This window comes from Ciconia boyciana, chromosome 5, assembly GCF_034638445.1.
Source record: "Ciconia boyciana chromosome 5, ASM3463844v1, whole genome shotgun sequence".
NCBI lineage: Eukaryota > Metazoa > Chordata > Aves > Ciconiiformes > Ciconiidae > Ciconia > Ciconia boyciana.
Window position 1 is genome coordinate 26,543,823 of NC_132938.1, and position 17,383 is coordinate 26,561,205.

Below are 17,383 nucleotides of genomic sequence, written 5' to 3' on the forward strand. Positions count from 1 at the left end.
CAGTTACAGCAATGTAAAATAACTTGCTTGAAGTTGCTCAACCATATCAATGACATAGCAAGAAAGAGAACTCAGAACTCAAAATCACTGGATTCTCAACTTCAGAATTTTTTAAAGGTTAGTTTTAAAATTTAGACATTATTATCTTGCCATATGAGTACATGGAACTTAATATATGTGGTATCACCTTGAACGTAAAGAGTTTGCAAGGTAGTTTGTTTTTATGCAGACTAAAAAAGGGTTACAGAGAAACATTTCGATAGAAACACTGTCTGCTGTAAAACGCAGCCCTGGGAAATAAACAGAAAGCTATCATTGGTATTAACTATTCAAAAGCTCATCAGAAAGTCAGATACACAGATTCTAATTGTACAGGCAACTGAATAAGCAGAATCAAAAGCATCAGTAACTGCAAGTCTGCAAGAGCTGAAGTAATGTCTGAATACCACCCTTCCAAATATCCTCATGTTATCCTTACCAGATTAATCAGTCTTCTCATTGCATGTTCATGGGAGCAAATGCATTCACAAGGATCAAATCCACCTTCTGCCATGGTTCTCTGGATAAACCTGAACTTGTCGGTGAACACCTAAGAAGAATAAGAATAAAAGGACAATGAACTCTTTTTCAACTGACCTTATTTTCCAGAGACTCACACATCAAGTTTCAGTCCATTTAATGCCAGGGTGAAAAAGCAAAACAAAGCAGGGTAATCCTATTATTCCTTTGGCAGCATGAATGAAGAAGTCTGGTATGTGCAGTTAGATTTTGATGTTGCTGAAAGCAGTGTCTCACACAGGCTTCCTTAGAGAGCCAAATAATTTCTTTGCAAGAATTTGTGTCTCTCCCCTGGGTTTTTTCCACATACCACTATGAAATACATCCTAACAAACAAAAACCACAAAGATTAAACTGTGGTCTCTTGTCTGCATAGTGGGACTCTTAAGTGTATGAATACAATTTGAAGAGTCAGGGGAACTTGTACTCCTAAACCCCTAATAAACTGGTGGCATTCTCCCTCTGGATCAATGTACAGGAAAATAATTTAAAAGCCGGTAACTTCTTTGCTAAAGGGAGAAACAATCATCCTTATTGTATAATGAAAGCAAGCAGCAGGGGTGCAAAAGTGGATGTACTTGGAAACACTTTAAAAATGGAGCCACACACACTAATTTTAGATCAAAGAAGTAGGTCACTCACTCAGCAATACCGAAAGTTCAAAGAAGCTGTAATGGACATGGTGGGGAATCAATTCTAGGTTATTCACCTGCTAAAACCACTTCCACGAGACATGTCAAGCATATACAAGCGTAATTTTACTATTTACCAATAGCTTTCTCAGTGACTTAATTGATGGTCAAAACGGGTAGCAGATTGCAAGGAATTTCTACCCTTATGGTCAAATCAGGGATTGATTTCTCTCGAATGAGGACTCTTACGATGTCTTAGATCAGTTCTGCGTAATGATACTTTCAAAATATTTTTGTTAACTTGGCATCAATAAAGCTAGATTCAGGTTGTGTTTGTGTTGCACACACTGGGGCCCTAATGTGAGGTAACTGGCAAGCCTAATAAATGCAGTAGCATAGAGCAGATACATCCTCTCAATTTCCTAAAACAAGTAGCTTATGAAGGTGCCAGCCATTTGATAAGGGTGTGCTGAATCAGCAGATGTGCTCTGCAGCCATCACCTATAAAAACTTACAGCCTTGATCACACATAAGCAGTTTAATGTTTTAACCTCACTAGGAGGCAGAGGAATAACCCATATGGCATAAGTTATCTTCATTCAACAGAATGTGTCACCACAATACATTGTGGTGTATACACCACAATCTTCTTAGGGGAAGAAAGAGATGGAAAAAAGAAAATGCATTTCAGAAGTCCTTCCTCTGTCAATGCCTACCACTCTTTTGTATTATCCTCTGCCCTGGTGGAGAGAGCCAGACAGTAAAAGAAGGTAAGAGATACCCCTATCTTCATTATGGAGTCTGAACATCAGTGCCCTTATCTGCTAGGGTCTTCACTTTTTAAACAGAATACTGAAAACTGAAAAAGAGCAAAAAAAAATATTCAAGGGATGGAGGAAAGGCTTTTTGCCTAGACACTAAGAAAGAGTAATCTGGCAATGTACTGAGAAGACTGAGAGATGACTCATGTACTGTACAAGTACCTTTACACAGAAAAATAAACCTGAGTATTGAGAAGTTCTTCACTGAAGAGGTGATCAAGAACCAATGACTGGAAGCTGTAATCAACCAAATTCAAAACAGAAGCAAGGCATATATTTTTACCATTAGAGTAACTGACCAGTGCAACAAACTGCCAAAGAAGGGGTGGATTTCCCATCTCTCAATGCATTCAGATGACCTTCAGCCAAATACAGGTTAAGTACACAAGCACCCAAGTTTAGATATTATGTTCTCCAACATACAGGAGATCACAGGAGATGATCTAATCATTCTTTCTGAGAGTTAATTATAAAGCTACTGCACTAACTTTTGTGAAGTTATCTCAGAACCACTAGAACTGCACGACAGCAATAGAAGAAATTTTTTAACCATGCAAGCTCCCTGGATGATATGCCATGTCAACCAGAACAGCCTTTCTAAATCTATTTTAGCATGAGGAACAGGTAACAGCACTGATTGCTGAAAAGTGCAAAACGGTTTCTCTGGACATAATGCTGACATCCAAAAGAGGGTATTTGAACCAGTAAAGTTGCAAAACAATATTTAATTGTAACTTGAAAGAATTTAGGAGTCAGTAACACATAGTAATGTCACAGCAATTAATAGAGGAGTGTTAATCTATATATGACTACAAGAAATCAAAACATCAGATAAGAGTCATCACCAATGAAACCAGGCTAACATTATTTGTAAAGCATACAACTGAGAAAGATTAGACAATAAATGGGGAAAATTAATCTGTCATATAACATCATAAATTTAAGTGGAGGTGTGCTGGAAGGAATTTACCCCAAGGCATCTGAATTGTACAGGACTAATTACCTTAATGAGCTAAAATAAAGCAGAACACATGTCACCAAGTAAAATGCCATCCAAGCTTTCAAGGAAAGATCCCTTACAAGCTTTCTCACCTTCACATGATGCTGAAAGGAATCATCCTTTATCTTTCCTTCCTCCAAGCCTATAACAAGCTCTTTCATCAGCAAAGGACCGAAGACAGACCATCTATTTTGGGAACAGCACTAGGCTTTCCCCTGATAAAGATGCTAAACTTGGGTTATTTTATTACTTTTAAAAAAAAAAAAAAAGGTAACTAATCCCCCTTTATGCAATTATTTTTTTGCTAGGAACTGGAGGAAACACAGATTTTATATGTGGCTGACCAGTTATAAAGAAGAGAGAACCACTCTATACTATATGCCGATTTTCACTTGTAGAATGACACTCATGTCTGTATTCCTCATTAAAACATTCCTGGCTTAATAATTGTATTATTTGTAACACACTTTGAATGTATAAAGTACTAAATATCAGCTAAGCTCTGTAATCAGATCCTTAAGTTTATTAATGTTTTGTGACCCTGTGTAAGATTTGGTAATAAGAGACTAGTATTTTTATGTATCATGGAGCAGGATTCCTTGGCTCCACTGCATGCTCTTAGGCAGCCCGTTTGTATCAAAATCCTGTTCCAGAATTGCAATGTGTTTCCTGCCTGCCTCCCAGTACTTGCAATTGTCTGATCTCACGTCAGCGGCTAACTTGTTCTGCCCAGCTCTGACCTCTTTGCTGTGAGTCACACCAGCTCTCCACCTTTTGCAAATACAGTTCTTCTACATACAATCTGTCACAGAAAATGGGAGGATGTGCTCCGTTCTTTTCCTCATGACCTGGAGAAACAAAAAAAACCTTGTAGTTTTATTTTATTTTACTTTAATTATTTTTCTGTATGTTTTCCTGTTTATCATTACCTTGTTTTTCTTGGAACTTATAGAGTAACTGGTAAGACCACAGCAACTGGTAAGGCTATGATGCCAAATACCTGCAAGTACTCTGACTGAGAGAGTTACTTTTACTCTACTTAAAATTACTGTATTTTGGTTTGGCCATATTACTGCTAGCACAGTATTTAATTCACAGGGTTTACAAACAGCTGGAAGATACATTTGGTAAATATGCCAAAGCTCTCACTGGTAACAGCTGAGAAGGTATATATTATGACCTCTAGACTAAGCAAACTGATAGAGAGCATAATAAAGGAGAGAATTAGTAAATGTGGACAAATACAATGTACCATCAAAGAGTCAATATGACCTTTCCAGTGTAAAGAAGCCCATAGAGGCAATCATAAACAGTACTACTGAAATTAAAATACTGTAGTTAGAGCTGGAATTACTGTAATTCGGAAGCAAAGTGGACGATGGTCTCTGATGATTTAAGACAGAAATAAAAGCCCACCATTACCTTTTGACTTGAGCATCTATTTGAAATTGTAGGCAATGAAGCCATATTGAAAAATATTTCTAGTCTCTCATGATTTAAAAAAAAAAAAAAGCATTCTCAGTTATAGTAATTATTGCAAATTGTTTCTTCTTTTATTATCTTCCCCAATCCCAGCCCTACAGCTGTGTATTATATTTTATACACCCTACTATCAAAAAAGCAATCTTTATGGCTACAATCTGATTGGGTTTTTGTACCTGGAGACTCTTCCGAATTTTAAATTATTGCAATGACTATACATTATTTCCCAATTCAGCAACACCTCTCCTGAGTAAATAGCATGCAGCTGGTGAGCTCTGGGAGACAGAAATTATACTCTGCCTCTCTCCACCCTAATCATTACAAAACTGAATTCCTTTCTAGCATGAAGGCAAACAAGAAGTTTTGTCAATTTTCCATGGGCTGGATGCTCTCCAATGTGACTCCAATACAATGCTGATTAGCAAGATCGTCAAAGCGCGCATACTGGTGATCTCTACTCCTTGGTATAAAGGAGTGTGTAAAAATATTTATAATTCTAGTATTCAAAGAGACACTTACTCTGTATGATACATAAATCAGAGTCACTGCAGATTTATCATGGACTAAACCTGGCATCTTCAGCATCAAAACTCTAAGCCCATTAACTCTTATCTTTCCTGAATCCAGGCACTTTTAAAATGTAGACTACCAGACACACACGATACATACAATGGCTGAAGATTTCCTCTGCTAAGAACCATTTTTGCTGTGTTGCTATTTTCTTGAAGATTGAAGGTAATAAATCCTTGGGAGGAAAATACCTCACAGTACAGCAGACAAGTAACAGAATCTTTCCACATTACTTTAAAGAGAAACAAAACCCTATTCAGCTCCTCGTTACTGTTTTTCAGCCAACTGCAATAACTCAAAGCACAATTGTCAAATATCTCTAACAAGCCATAAAGTTAATTTTGCTTCTGAGTTCAGTTTGAGAGAAGTGTGGCAGAAGAAATGAAAAGATGTATAACATTTAAAATACAAATGTAGAAAGAAAGCAAGTGACTTGTTATGCCTCTGCAGGCATTCTGAAAAATGATAAAGGGCTAAAATAGCAAAAGCCATACACAAAGCATGAACAATTCACTGCCCCAAAGATAAAATGTTCATTTTTATCTTACTGTCAGAGGCAGAACCCTCTCTCCTATACTCTTCCATGATCTCCTAAAGGATCCAGGTTTCCATAAAAAGGATTTGTTCTCTTTGCCTTTTTACCTGCACCTAAGCCACCTTAGTATCCATGTTTTCTTACAACACCCGACCCTTTCTGTAATTATTTTCTTCACAGCACGCCCCAAGTTTGGTTCTTCTGGAGGCCATCTCCAGATGACCTCCAAGTATTCTCTTCTAGCATCTAAAACATCCCGTACATTGGCCTCGTGTAGCATAACACCCTTGCAATCCTGCACATTAAGTCCTGTCCCAGAGAAACTACCAGGCACTGGGGCTGTGTGACCACAGTACCCATTAACCCAGGGGGTGGAAATTTGCTTCCGTTACAGCAAGAAGAGACTGCTGTGATCAGCTCCTCATAAAGCTCCTGATCACTGCTTTTACAGGACTCTTTCCTCTCCTCCTTGGCCACTCTGTCCCCCTGGGTACCATCGGCGCTCCAGGGGCAACTGGCACCTCAGCTGGTTCATTACTGGGCACTTCCAAATGCCTCTGGTACAAGCGGTTACTCCGAAATCTGTTTCTAATCCTGCCTCTTCTAGGGACTGGACTTGCTGAACCCTGTCTAGTCACACAAAGTCCAATTCAACATCAATTAGGTATACAGTAAAATAATAGACAAAGGTATCTTCAGTAGGACAATATTGCTTACTAGTGACCAACCAAGCAAGAGGAGCCTAAACATTCAAATCCAGTGAAATCCAGCCAAACTCAGAATTTTCTGTATTTGTTATATAAAGCATTTTCCTGTTGATTTCCATCTTCTGTAATATTTGTACTTCATGCACATCCACCCTCCCACAGAATCCTGAGTGTTTTGTTAGTCTTTTGATGAACTACCTACATCCAACTCAGTAGTCTGTTATTTAACTTCCTGTTATTTCAGTTGTCTAGCTAAACTTTGTGAGTAAGACAGGCCAGGGAATTTTAACCATTGATTTCTGCATCAAGTTTCTCTTCAGACTGGCTTAGAGCATAGAGGGGAAAAATAATATGCATGGATTTGGGGTTTCTCTCTTAAAAAAACAAACAAGAGGTATGTGTAGATAGGACTGGCTGATTTCACCTGCAAAGATCTTTGTGACATTTCTAATTTTTTCTACTGCTACTACCGGAAACGCAGCACATTCCCTATCGCTAGAGCAATATAAAGGAGGAACAAGGAAGAAATGGTAACAGAGCCATTAAAAAAGCAAAGGAAGGGAATAACTAAACACAGGATAAAACTACAGGACAGTGTAAGAACACAAAAGCGTTTGTAGTTGAATAGGGAAGAAACATCACAAAAGGAACTACAGAAATAGGGAGGAAAAAAAGAGAAAAATAAGCAGTACTTTAAAATAAATAAATGCTATTCTGCCCGAAGTTAATGGATGCATGATCCTGAGGCAACAGGGGAGGACACCACACTAAATCAAAATTAATCCAGAAGCCAAGGGCCTGGCATAAGTATCCAGTGGAGGTGGTCTGCATTTTTTATGAAAGAGTTTTAAATTGTCGAGGTTATAGACCTGGCAAAAATAAGCTTGAAGATTTCTAAGGAAACTTCCTTTACAAAGCAACTTCCTCTGTTCAAACAAGGCTAAAAATAGGTTCTGTAAAAAAGAAGAATCTTGTATACAAATTGATACTAATTAAAACATTCCAAGGATCTGTTCTCCTCTATTATTGTAATGTAGATAGTTCAAGTAAATATTCCGTCATAGAACTTAAGTCTGAAACACTGCAACATTATACTTGGCTTTTTATGATGGTAATTTTTAATCCCTTTTATTAACAATGCAAGAGAAGTTCTATCCCGCCATCTCTTCCATGTTTACAGCTCCATCCTACTTTTACTGAAACAAATACCAGCGCTCTCATTGGCTTCAGTGGACCAGGACCTAGTAGTTCTGCAAGGTCACAGATCTCTAGAGGACTACTGATGATCTTTTTCTACCAGGCCTCCTTCTGGGCATAAAACTGAGTTTTCAGGACAAAAGAAAAAAAACTGGCTGACTGGGCAGCAAAAGCAAAACAGCAGGATATAAATGTGGGTCCCGCCAGGAGGAGCGCTGCCACAGTAAAGTGTAGCTCCAATTACAGCTTTCTTCAACTAATTGTCCCAGTTCAGACCATCCATTCAGCTTTTCTAGGGAAAAGAGCTGCAATGATTTTGATGGCTGATACAACACCCAAAGAGGGTTCCCAGACATCGCAACACTTTCAGAGTATAAAGCAATCCTCGCCACTCTCTTTCCCTATAATTCCAGGGGGCGGGGGGGGAAGCAGCTGATTTTATACTTGAAAGCATCAGCACGTCTCCCTAGACTTCCAGCTGTAGCCTAATGAGTTGGCAAGTGTATTTTTGCACTGCAACTTTTCTCAGGATAATTAACAAGATCCAAGATGAACTTTTCAATGCAGATTAAGCTAAGCCAGTTCCTTTCCTCATGGAAAAGTCAGTGCTTAACCATGTGCACAGATGTATGCAACTGGTGCTGTTCTTGTTGGTTTCAACAGAGACATCAAGACCAGCAGGAGCTCCACAAGAGAACTGCTCACCCAGCCACATCCTGCACAAGGCATACTAGTGGGTAACTTTGCTACCATCTCACAAGTAATTTGTTAAGTAAATTAGGAATTAATTTTCCAGTGTCATCCATCTGGTGCTTCTTACAAATGCTAATTTAATACAAAACAACTCCTTAAAAATAGGAGCAAAACCAAAGAAACAAATGCTGAGCCAGCCACTGAAGGATACTACAGTGACATGCTGAAATCAGGGAAGGAGCTTTTGAGCAGGGACGGGCTCAGAACTGAGAAGTAAATGCTAACGATCTTCCTGATGTTTTTTTCTGATGGTCTCATAAGACTACTGGAGCACTGGTACATCCCTTGTCCCCACAGCATGAGTCCACCACTGTGTGACCACCACAACATTGTGAGCATTGCTGGGCCGCTAGCATTTTCACCCTGATGGGACATCTGGACTGGCTCTGAGTGGGTCAGGAAATTCTTCTGGCGACTCTGCCAACAGCGCTAGCACCTAGAGCAGTGAAGCAGGAGCCAGAGCATGAGAACTTAAAACACTTATAATTGTGGTCAAAGCCCTTTCACAGCCAAGCATCACAAGTCCCTGCTCACTGAAGAATGTGAAAAAGTTCACACCACTTTAAAGGGCAGCAGGATCTAGTAGGAACCTGGTAGGAAACTCACTATTTGTGGACAAAGCTAACCAAGGTATGCTGAGGTGCATCAGTGGTATATCAGGGAAATACAGAAGATGACACAGATGCTTCTTTCATTCTAATTAAGGCTTGTCAGTGTCAAGTACAACTCTCAGAGGACAAGAACCCACAAAATAAAAACCCCGCACTGTTCCAGCACTCTTCCCTACCTTCCTTTTCATGGACAGTCCCCAATATGTGAGGAGAGAGAGAGAGAGATTTCAGGCTTTAAGGCTGTAAGGCTGATGTCAGTGATCAAAACTGAATTCCCCAAGGGAGCTAAATAAGACCCACCAAGATTTAAAAAAGCTATTTACTTATTCCCATGCAGGTGGCTTAAACATTTCTTCTGGGCAAAACACTTGAAAAGGAGCTAATTATGCACATCCAGTCATGGACCAAAAAAGCAGTCCAACTATTTTAGAATTCATTTACTGATATTTGATACAGAATGTTATTGCCAAACTCCAGCTGTCAGCATTTGGTCATCCTTTTGTTAAAATTATGACATTTTTCTGAAAGAAATCTCTTGGAATATGAAAGCTAATTAAGAGAAGATGTCAGTGACACAGAACATTGTCCAAGAATAATACTGTCTTTCTGCTAAGTAAAAGCTTTAGCTTCACTTTAACATTTATTTCTAGTGTAGGAGACTGTGACAATGGTCTAGGACAACAAAGTTATTCCTATTGCACTGAATGACTAATGGTTCTTTAATCAGTTTGTTTGACATATGTTAACACAAAAGGGTGGGCTATCCTCTGTAAAATTACTAACGCATTGTATTTCAATCAGTTTACAGAGCAAACTGGGAGGCCTCTCCTGTGGTCTTCAGTAAGGCAAGAACTCTCATTGACTTTAACGGGATTTTTGACTTGAGTGGTGAGTAGAAGAGCCAGCTCCTGGGCAAATTCGCTTACTCTCCTGCTTTTGGTTAGTGTCTCTGGCACTACAGACTGCCCCCCTGCTTGTGTCGATACTCTTTTTCCCATTCTCCAGCAACAATTGCCAATCTCCTAAATTCAGCACCCCTCCAGCTGTACGAGCGATGCACGACTGCTGGGAGCAACACATATCGAATCTGAAACCTTTGCCGAGAGCACTTCTGCACCAGCACTGAGAGGACACCCATGCTGTGCCGTGCCAACGAGGGCTACAGGCTTGTGTTGCAACATGTAGGCAAGCCTGATTCTGAACGAGTGGCTACACATGAAAGAGGAGCTGGCCTTCCAGGGAGCAGACTTTTGCAGGGAAGCAAGAATAAAGGGTACTCCCTGCAGATGGAAAACAGCAGAGGTGAGCATCTCACACCAGCCTCCCTATGGGAGTACAACAGGGAAACTGACTTTGCTTTTGGTTACCCCGCCCCTGAGACATTTTGCACTTAACTTTCGGGCTTCATAATACAAAACTAATCATTTACTTTAAAAGAGTAAGTATGGGAGAAGAATATGTTCCTATAATAAACAATGTAACCTATCCATAAAACATCTCTGCTCTTGTTCCAAGATTTATGAATCAGGATCATGATTAATATGTTCAAATGTACCAAAGCAACTTGAAAACTCAAAGCGGATCCAACTTTAAAGCTCACCCAGTGAGGCTCGGGACTCAAACTCATGAGCAAATTACCGTGGTGAAACAAAGCCACTGCACAGCAGCTGAGCTGTCGCAACGGTCCCTGCACACGCTCTTAGCCCACTGGAACTGTGAGCCAGCGTGACTTTGCTTAGTCTGCAAGGGAAAAAAGTTAAGCTGAGACACCTCACTTCAGAGCTGCCCTGAGCGAACCGTGAGCACCCAGGCAGTTACCGCAGCTCAGGTGGCCTGCAATAACTCATTATTTTGAAGTAATTTTTTTGGAGGGTCAATCATTCAGAAATTTTTAGACATTTCACCTCTTTGCAAAAATAAACATAAAACAATTCTCTTATTCACTCCTTTACAAAAATGTACAGTTTCAAAACAAATAAAAATGAAAGTTTTTCCACCATATTGAGCCAGCAAGTGCAGCCCTAAACCATGAGCTATGAAGTTTTTTGAGACTTGTTTATTATAATAATTATTATTAAACAATTATTCAATTGTTTAGATTATAAAATACCTTACTAAATCCTTAAAACTGTAAAAATACACTATTCCTTAATGTTACTCCAATCACATACAAACACAAAATTATACTGAAATTCTTTGGAATATTTTCATTATTTTTTTTTCCAGGGATGACATGTGTTTCTAATAACTTGCCACTGAGCAAACAGATTTAGCAGGGTAGCAGCATGCTGAGAAAGATAGCAGGATTTTCAATTTTCAGATGAAAGCAGTTCTGTTCCCTGGCAGCCCTACTCCTAACCCCTTTAGGCCAGATCAAATTTTATCTGAAGCTAGCGGGTGCCTGTCTTTGACTTCAATGGAAGTTGAATCAGGTTTTCTACATACCTGCAGTAAACAATTTGAAGCTTATCAATTAGAGTATTTTTAATCAGTACTTATACCAGAGGGAATCTGTAGCAATTAACAGGATTTCTGGGCTTGGTTATTTACATATGTTTAGCTAAAAGATGACCCAGTTTTTACCAGAGAATAACATCCTTCTAATTCAGCAGACTCACAGACTAGTTTAGATTATCAAAAGGAAAGTGTTATGCAAATTATAGAAGTCTCCACCGCACCAACTAGCAATAGATTTTTAAATCTCTTACATTAATTTGCACAAGGAAAATCTATGGTACTATTTCACGAGATCAGGATTAGTTTGCAACATGCATCTCACCTTCGGCTCCACAGTTTTCCTGCAGGAAAGAAGGTATTTTTCATCTTTAGACACTTTTGTTCTACATACTAACTTGAAACTGAAGCATCTGACAATCTCTGTGGCTTGAGAAAAGTCTATGTATAAGAATATTTCTATATTTCACGGAGCTCTCTGATAAAAGCTTTATCCAGTATTTTCAAATAGGGGTGCTTAATGACAGGTGCCATCTCATCAGTCTCACCTAGATATGAAAGTGATGAGCCCCTAATGACACCATAGCCACTTGCACAGAAATTCTTGTTAAACTAAGGCCACTCACACCAGGAAGCTTTGTTTCACACTTGATTTAGTCCAACTATTTGAAGAGCTAACACCCAACTTTTCTTCACATCTTCATGTAATTTCATTCGGACAGCTGTTTTTTTCCCTAAACTAACTTTTTAATGTATGAAAACTGACATAAACTATTTAATCAAGTTTTCTAAAAATACTGCCTTGCTAAAAATAAAGCTTTTATGATTAACTAACAGGAAATATATGAACATATACATGTGAATATGTGAACAAAAAAAGACCAAAGCTCTATTACTAGAGGTCTGTATTTGACAAAGATTCGACAATAAAGCATTTGCAGCTGCTTATAGCATGTAAATGGTTGGTGCTACATTTTTGTACAGCTCTTCTGTTCTTTCTGATAAAAATATTTTCTTTCCTAGGAGAGCTCAGTGCTTTGGATCTGACATTTGTCTAGCAGTTTTATAAAGTAAGAATGAAACTATATTTAGCTCCAGAAAGCCATGGTTTTTAATGCATGCAAAGCTGCAGAAGAATCAGAACTAATCTTAATGAGGAAAACTTTTATCAAGTGTAATTCTATCTGTTCCCACCCAAATGGGACTAATTTGTTCCATTATCTGTAAAAATACCAGCTAGACACTTTGACTAAAGCCTCTGAAGCATATTTGTTCAATTAATAACCATGCAAATGTACAACCACTCAATCATGCCAGAGGCTGCTCCCCAAGCATCTTCAAATCTTTCATGAAAAGCCATATCAATCATCACTAAGGGACCTTTTTCTTGCCCCAGCCCCAGACAATACCATGGAATAGGTGATGGGATGGAAAGAGGAGGATAGAACCATACTTCTCCACTGTACTGCTACTAAAGTCCAGCAGAAATAAGACTAACACAGCTAACACAGACTGATCTTCTTGTATCCCTGATCGTATTCCTTCATAATGAGGAGCTAAGGAGTCTTTCTTCAAATGAGGCTCCTTGGGAAGTGGGGAAGCTAGCTGTTGGTGAGTCAAGGCATACATGCTGAAGGAGCTATTCTGGGAAAATAATTCTTTTTTCTTTTTTCTTTTTTTTTTTACCTGAACAAGGATTGCAAGATTTGGCTCTGTGTTATAATCTGACAAAGTTTTCTTAGCTTCCACTGGACTTATAGAGGACTTGGGAGCACTTGGATCTTCCAAGAAGTACTCCGCATCTTGCAGAATCACATGCCTCATTAACAACTAGATAGATCTTTACGTATTAATAAATTGAATCTATAACCTAGGAAGTCAAAATGGAAAGGGTGCTTAACATCAAGTGTAATAGCATGTATGTAAATGCACATATGTAAAGCAGGCTCACGGGCTCCCAGATTTGCTTCCCAAGCAGAATAACGCATCTGCCAAAATATTTTTGTATCTGTTGTGATGAGTAATCTGATAAACATTCAAAACATACAGATTAAGAAGCTGATACTTGGTATTGTCAGGGCAATGTACACCTTCTCCATTCCTACGCGCTTATAACAAGAGAAAGAAGTTCTTGCTACTTTCATTGTACTGGCCCTGTGAAGACTCGTGATGTTGTTAGGCCCGATTCTGCTATGATGAACTTCAGCAGAGACAAGTACCTAAAATATCTAGGAGGGAAAATTCTGAAACACGAACATAGACTGTTTTATTACACATCTGTTATGCAAATAACATTCACACATCACTAATTGTGAAGTCTAACTATATGAAAGTAGAAAATGAGAAGTTAATAACAAAACAAGAAGTCAGTTAGAAACTAACTTTCTCTAAAGCCAAATACCAACCTTTTGAAAGTGGGTACAATAGCTACAAAGTTATTAAAACCATAATGCATTGTGAATTTGTTTTTATGTAGACTAATTCTTTAACAAGAAGTATATTATTATTACTTTTCCCTTAGAACAAGGGAAGAACATGGACTGCAGAATGTTGCCCATGTAACTGGGCCATGCACTTTGGACTTAATGGACTTGACTGTAGTTTGGGTAAGGTGCTGCAAAACCATCACAACATGCACAGTATAAGGAATTTCATAGAACCAAGTTCATTGTATTTATTTCTATAGTCAGCAAAATAATATCCAGCTAGGCTAAAATAAGATCCACCCAGAGCTACAGAATGGCTGCTACCACCATCTCAGTTCTAAAGCAGACCTCCTGGCTTATGGTCCTGAATGGGTCAGGGACGTCCCTGCCTGCCAGAGAAGCACACGCAACAATACTTTGTGGAATGACCAATAACACATCCAGTATGGCTTTGCACTTGTTTAGCACCTTATATGAAATGATCTTAAACCACTTAAAATACAGAACTCTATACCACTCTAGAGTTAGGCAAAAATTGTAAATCTTGTATTTTACAAGACGGGGCAAAAAGAACCAAAGAGGTTGGACTCACCCACCTCAGTGGCAGGGGAAGGACCAGCACTCAGGACTGAAGCAACTAATGTACTGCTAACATTACAATCACTTTTATTTTGCCAACAGCTTCCACCATTTCAAGCTACGCTACCAGTGACAGGGTCACTTTTTTAAAATCAGTGATCAACAACAACAGCTTGATGTCTTTCATCTCGACAGGTCACAAGAATTAGATGGAATTATCAAGGATTTATTATCTCTCACTGTATATAGGAAGAAATCAAAAGTAAGATTGACTTTTTTTTCTCTTTTTTTTTTTTTTTGAGCTGATGTCTGCTTTTGGAAAGTAACAGAAATGAGTAAAGGTGGATAGCACTCTAATAGCTAAGCATGTAAAGACCTCTAAGACGTAACTCACTAATGCTCACTGCAGATACGTACCTTCCCCGGCAGGCACACTAATAACATTAACATAATAAGCTGTTAAGACCAAAAAAGTTAGATGTCCTCACCTCCAAAAACTGGAGATGGTTTTCAAGACTTATCTATATGCATAGACATATATATGTTCAGCCAGTATACAGTTCACAACAGTCCCTACACCAACAAATCTATAACCTAAAAGACAATCCTGAAGACTGACGAGACGAACAGGTGTTTGCCCGAAACAAAAGTTTTTGATGTAGGTTATGCACCACATTCACGTAGAAGCGGTGGTTAGCTGAGGCCTCAGAACTGCCACGGAAGGCAGCAGCTGAGCTGCAGGGCAGGACATCTGGGAACCAGGCATGGTGACAGCTGCAGAGGAATGACCATGGACGATATTTTGTGGTCTCCAAGGCCCATATACCCCTTACCCACTGTAATCTGCTACGAATCACATCTTGGAGCACACACGTGAAGAGTTCCTGGCAGGAATCCTATCCCTAATAAATTAATGGCAGTGTGGTGCTGTCCTTTTGCTGAGATTATCTTTCACAAGACGTTGTTCAATTTCTCCCACTTTAGTTGCAGGCGCTTTTCAAAAAGCGGGGAGCAGCCTGGGAGCACACACCCTGGTGTCAGCATGCCACTTCCAGCTTCTTTAAAGAGAGAAAACTAAAACCCTTTAGCTCCAAGTATCAGACTGAGATCCTTTAAAAAAAAAAAAAGGAATCCACGCAAGAGTGCCACTTTGCACTAAAACCCCAACAACCAGAAAAACCCAATCAGACCAGCTGTAAGAAGACGAGCGGACCTCTCACTGGTGTGAATAAAAAGAGCGCTGCCTAACACCGAGCGGACAGGCTCCGGCTCTCCTGCTGTTTACCTTCCCGGGCACCCGGCGAAGCGCCCGGCAGCGGGGACGTTTCTGTACTTCGACAGGCTCGAAGTTACCCCCGCACCCCCACCGGGGGCTCCCCAGGCTCCGCGGCCACCCCCCGGGCCGCTCCGCGCCCGGCGGACGGAGGGACGGGAGGGGGTGTCCGCAGAAACCCGCCCGGCTCTGCCTGCCCGCGGCCGGCCCGCGCCCTCCCCTTCCCCGCCGCGGCGCCCCCCGGCCGCCGCGCCTCCCCGCTCACCGTGCTCTGGCCGCCGTCGCGGGGGCGCGGCGGGCTGCGGCGGGCTGCGCGGCTCGGGGGCAGGGGCAGGGGCAGGGCGGCCGGGCTGGCAGAGGCGGCCCCGCTGCTTCGGGCCGGCTCCCACGTCAGCCCGCGCCACGAGACCCGGATCTGCCGGCTCCCGGCGGCGGCGGCGGGGGGGCCGGGGCGGCGCCGCGCGGCTCCCGCCCCCCTGCGCACGCCCCTCCGCGGCCCGGCCCGGCCCGGCCCGGCCCTCCGTGGGGCGGCCGCCACCTCGGCACGGCAGGCCGGGCGCCGCCCGCGCCGCGCCGCCTCTGGGCTGCTTGCCGGGCAGGGACAGCCGCGTCCCGGCCTTCGCCGCCCGGCGCAGGCAGGCTTGGGCGCTCCGCGGGCAGGAGGATAGGCGGCCGCGGTAGCCCGGCGTGCCGGGCGGTGTCATTTTCAAGCAACGCATGGGCCTTAAAATAAAGCCCCAGTAAGTCAGCGCTGAGAGGGCGCGAGGAAAGTAGCTCCGGGGCCTGGTGTACGGGTGGGTCTGCCACAGCTCCCGCGGTCAGGGCGCTGCGCCCCTGTCAGAAGTACGGTCACGTCCGTTGCTTGGCCCCCGGCCACCACCTCCGAAGTATGAGGGAACTGACAGTGTAGTTTCTCACCTAGAAATCTATAGCCTGTTTAGGAGCTCGTGACTCACAAGGTCTCCCTGCAATTAAAGCATCCCTCAAAATACGCACTTAGATGCTGTGGAATTAAGTTAGAAAGGAAAATTTGAGATCGTGGCTTCTCATGTCAGCCAGCTGGGTTTACCTGTGCCTAGCCAAGGAGCTGGGGTGCCATGCTCCCATATGGAACGATGGACCACCTCCTGTCCTGGGGACAGTGATACCATGCCATAATGCAATGGGGATCACACATGGGAAAAAATCTTGTCCTCCAATATTTCCAAGGGTGGCTTACCTCCTTCAAGCTGGAAAACAAGGAAGATGCTGCAATTACAGTGAGAAGTAAAGTTTGGACAGAAGTGAATTCTCACAAGTCAGTACCTCTTCATGGCACCAGTGCCTCATACAGTCTGATAAGCCCACAAAGAGGGACAACCCTGGCTGTTCTCATCACTCTTTGCTGTTGTCATGGGGCTTTCAAACCTCCTTTCGTGGCTACAGTTTTCTTCTGCAAGTTTTCCTCTAGCTTTGGGTGTCAAGCCTACGTTAGTCTGCCAAGTCTCAATGGGTGCCATGTACCAATGGGTGCATTGCCAGTTGGCAGCCTTGCACGTCCAGCCATCGTAGGTGTGCAGAGTCACCTCTCCCTGTAAGACGTGGGTAGGCTAACCCTGCTCATCTAGGGCTGGCCCTGGACAGAACGTTCCGCTTCCTGGGAGGCAGCAGGCAGGCTACCTTTGTCCAGCCATGCCACACAGTCCTGACTTGCTGTGGATCTTGCCTCCCCTTTCCCCTGTTTCAGCCCTTTCTCTTGTGTTAGTGCCCAACTAAACAGTGGCAATACTGAAAAGTTAATCGAGG

General features: G+C 41.7%; 1 protein-coding gene across 3 annotated transcripts in view; it reads right to left on the minus strand.

Moving 5' to 3' along the window:
• SMIM14 (small integral membrane protein 14) overlaps positions 1-16,055 on the minus strand; it is a 39,307-nt gene extending 23,252 nt beyond the window's left edge. Inside the window, exons 1-3 of one of the 3 annotated variants that reach the window (XM_072863433.1) lie at positions 15,864-15,999; positions 3,752-3,859; positions 479-589 (exon numbers count right to left, since the gene is read on the minus strand). In XM_072863433.1, coding sequence (XP_072719534.1) covers positions 479-553 — 75 coding nt within the window. In that variant the 5' untranslated portion in view covers positions 554-589; positions 3,752-3,859; positions 15,864-15,999. Of the gene's footprint in view, positions 1-478; positions 590-3,103; positions 3,221-3,751; positions 3,860-15,863 lie in introns of those variants that run through there. The other 2 variants (XM_072863434.1, XM_072863432.1) reach the window with 2 other exon arrangements.
• Between the last annotated feature and the right edge of the window lie 1,328 nt (positions 16,056-17,383).